Genomic DNA, 4,121 nt, shown 5'->3' with positions numbered 1-4,121 from the left:
AGATGCTAACTAACAATTATGGCACAACATTAAGTAAATGGAGATGAGGATTCTCTTGCTACTTGCAGCTCTTTCTCTACCACCTCCTCTAACCTTTTCTCTCTCTAGCTCGAATTGAATAAAATATTTGAAATTAAACTACAAGTTAAAATTCTATTTGAATTGGATTATTTTTCTTCTAAGCTTGAGTTTAATTTGATGTAAAAGTTAAAATTTATGAATTAATTTGATTAAATTTATTTATTTTTTAAAATAAAACAATCTCAATTTTATACTCTCACTAAACCAGAGTTAAATTTTAAAATAAATTTATTTTAAAATTAAATAAATAAATACGAAAAATAAATAAATAAAATTTAATTTCACTCGCTCAATTTCTCAAATTACTCGAACTCAAGCTAAGTTAAAATAGAAATATTCATGTATTAGGTTTGGCTTTATGTTTTCAATCTCGAATTGATTTAACTCATTTTACTATTTAAAAAAAGATATATTAATATTTATATGAGAAAATATTTAATACGTTTTAAAATTCTACAAGTAGGATAAATGATTAACAAGTGTTACATAGTATAACAAATTCATAAAATATATATTAAAAGAAAAGAGGCACATGTAAATTTTTTAATACTGATAATTAAATTTAAATAAATTTATTATTATTATTATTATTATTATTATTATTATTATTATTAGTTAGTAGTAAAATTGATCTAAACGAGCGGGCTCAGATTTAGACATAATTTTTTTTTGGAACTGAACATCAAGCCGGCTCGACCCGACCCGGCTAATAAGACCTCTAAGTTAGACCATAATTTTTCATTGAGGCTTTATCTCCCCCTACTTTATATATGTCACTCACATGGCTATGGCACTATTTGAAAGCTCCATAACTGAAAACCAAAGAGGGCGGAGGGGGGGAAGAGAAAAAGAAGCAAAGGAAGCCATGGGAAGACCTCCATGCTGTGATAAAGTAGGTATCAAGAAAGGTCCATGGACTCCTGAAGAAGATATCATCCTCGTCTCTTACATTCAAGAACATGGTCCTGGAAACTGGAGATCAGTCCCTACCAATACTGGTATTTTTACCTTATCCCTTTTACAATTTGATATCGATCAATTCAATCAAGAAGATAAAATGAATTTCATGCGTTCTTTTGGCTGATTCAGAATATGTTTTTGCTTGTATTCAAAAGGGTTAATGAGATGCAGCAAAAGTTGCAGACTTAGATGGACTAATTATCTCAGACCAGGAATCAAAAGAGGCAACTTCACTCCTCATGAAGAAGGGATGATTATTCACTTGCAAGCCTTACTGGGTAACAAGTAATCCTCAAATCTTTTTCTTATTATCAGATTTCGAGATCATCTTCACTGTTTTATCTTTGTTTTGCTTTGAATACTATGCAATGATTTTGTTTGTTTTTGGTTACAGATGGGCAGCCATAGCATCGTATTTACCGCAAAGAACAGATAATGACATAAAGAACTACTGGAACACCCATCTGAAGAAGAAGCTAAGGAAGTTTCAGTCAGCTATGGAGCCTCCTTCAATGGCGGGTGATGAGAAGAGCTTAGATTTCGCAGAAAGTGAGACTAGAGCTGGTTCAAGTAATCTTAAGCTAAACCAAACCTCCTCTTCATATGCTTCAAGCACCGAGAATATATCTCGTCTTCTTCAAGGTTGGATGAGATCGTCACCCAAGATTAACAACAACAACAACAGCGACAGCATTGGGAGTTGTTCAGCTGCTGCAAACTGTGATTTGATTTCTCATGGAGATGATCAGTTGGAATCGATACTATCGTTTGAGAACATGAAGGATGTTGCATTAATGGAGAAATCTACTTCAAAGGCTACTTTTCAAGATTCTGGTGAAAAGATTATTAACCCAGAAAGGAAGCAAAAAGCTGATAACAGTAACAATAATATTGATGATAATAATAATAATAACAGTAATCCTCCATTATCGTTTCTTGAGAAGTGGCTTTTGGATGAGAGTTCTTCTGCAGCTCAAGTCGAAGAAATTGATCAGATGATGGAATTGCCTTCAATTTTCTAAGATTTTCTTTTGTTATAATTTTTTTTTCCTTCTTTGTTCATCTCCCTTGCCTTCATATCATTTCAAGCTTTATTGGGGTAAAAAGGGAAATAAAAAAAAGTTTGGGTTATATCTCTAGGGTTTAAATTTTTCATTTTTGGGAATCTGAAAAAGTTTGGGATCTCTTAATCTTAACAAAATGTAATTAACCTTTGATGTTTCTTTATGAACTCTCTAGTTGATGGTTGTTTTTTTTTTATATAATTTATATAGAGAGTAAAATAGAAATCAATGTGATATGATGATTACTCGCTTAATTTTGTAATTATGAGATGGAGGTTTAATTTATGTCCATGAAAACTTTTGTTTACTTACAGTATTAAAAGATAATAAATGAATTTGGTAAGACTATAAAAATGTAATAAAAACCTTGAATTTAAAAATCCAGAAATCAAAAGCTTTGTTCACTGATATTAAGTTTTTAGTTTAGGTAAAATATTAAATTAAGAGATATAGTTAATAATTTTGAAGTATTATTGTATTTTATAAAAGAGAATATGGTCCCAATGGGAAAAGGAATAATGAACAAAATTGATCCATCTTATTTAAAAATATCATCCGTTTCAATGAACTTGTTGAAATGTCAAGATTAAGATTATGAGAATTTTAATTTTGAGGAGGTTCTGACTCTAATTTAAATATATTATGATTTTTAATTTTATTTTATTTTTGTATTATTTAATTATAATTATTTATAGTTACATGTGTAGTTATGCTTGTAATCTTCATAAAATTATCATCCACATATAAAGAGGTCTTTATAGTATAAATATAGTTCATCAAGTGTGACGTTGCTTTATCACTAGCATTTTTTTTCCTTTGTAGGTTTTGCCACGAATATTTATATCTATAGTAATATTTAAAATTTTATTGAGTTAATTTTATTTTTATGAAGATGATTTTATATTTTCATATAAAATCTAAAATATATGGGTCAACATTTTGTCTACTTCTAGGAGAGTTTTTAAACTCCATAAGCAAAGATTTAGTATACATGCTTGTTTTAATTTATTTTTAATTTTTTAGGACGCTGTAAAAACTCCACCACTAAATAATTTCTCAAAATATTACTATTTTTAATAACTCAAGTATTACCATATTTAATATATATATACACGTAGGTATGTATGAATGATAAATGGGATTGTATCACGAAAGTCTTGCATAAAAAGAAGTCAAAATGTTTTGGTTTTAGGGAAATGATAATGAGAGGGAAACTTGTGATTTTATTGACCTTTTTCGGTGTCAGAACCTCTACTATCATACTCAAGTGTGGGAAATAGAAAAATAAAATACGGTTGTCTAAAAAATTCAAATATAAATTAATAAAATTAATTTGTGATTTTCAAGAAAAAAACATTTTTTTAGGATAAGGAAAAAAATTATAAATATAAAAATAATAAAAATAAATAAATTAAGTTCCAAATCTGGAAAGGGAAGACTTTACCTAAGAGAACATTCACAGATTCCTCACCAGTCCACCTATCGAAATCAACCACAAGTCGTGCGGTCCCCCTTTATAATAGTATTTAAGGAAAATTAAAAAGAAAAAATGTTAATTTTAATGCAAGAGTAGCAGTAGCTGTAACAGTTGGATATTAAATAACGATAGTAATAGTGAAAAGTGATCGTCGTTATTTTGCTATGCTGTAATTTCCATTTTTCACGTGCAACGCTACTAAAAGTACATTCGCCATGCTGAAGATAAAAATGGTTTTTTTTAGTTTGTCTCTTGAATTTGCCTAAATTAATACTTGGGTTTTTTTTTATTTAATTAATGCCTGAATTTGTATTCCATTATTTAGATGGATACTTTTGTGCTAACCTCATTAGTTTGTACTCACATGACATTGATGAATGCGAATATAAATTTAAAAATTAAAATTTTTTTAAGATATATAAATTAATTTTAAAAATATGATTTATTTTACAAGTTCAGATAGCAATTAAGTACCTTTTGAAAAAACTGAGGTACTAAGGTACTTTTAGACAAGTTCAAAAGGCAAATTACATGTTAAT

General features: G+C 28.6%; 1 protein-coding gene across 1 annotated transcript; it reads left to right on the top strand.

Moving 5' to 3' along the window:
• The first annotated feature begins 868 nt into the window (after nucleotides 1-868).
• LOC105784247 (transcription factor MYB60) lies at nucleotides 869-2,297 on the top strand. Its single transcript, XM_012610066.2, has 3 exons — nucleotides 869-1,079; nucleotides 1,197-1,326; nucleotides 1,436-2,297. The coding sequence occupies exons 1-3, from the start codon at nucleotides 869-871 to the stop codon at nucleotides 2,061-2,063; spliced, it is 969 nt and encodes a 322-aa protein (XP_012465520.1). The 3' UTR covers nucleotides 2,064-2,297.
• Nucleotides 2,298-4,121: the final 1,824 nt, after the last annotated feature.

This window comes from Gossypium raimondii, chromosome 13, assembly GCF_025698545.1.
Source record: "Gossypium raimondii isolate GPD5lz chromosome 13, ASM2569854v1, whole genome shotgun sequence".
NCBI classification, from domain to species: Eukaryota; Viridiplantae; Streptophyta; class Magnoliopsida; order Malvales; family Malvaceae; genus Gossypium; species Gossypium raimondii.
Note: the sequence above shows the minus strand (reverse complement) of the source record. Positions and strands in the feature narration are given on the sequence as shown.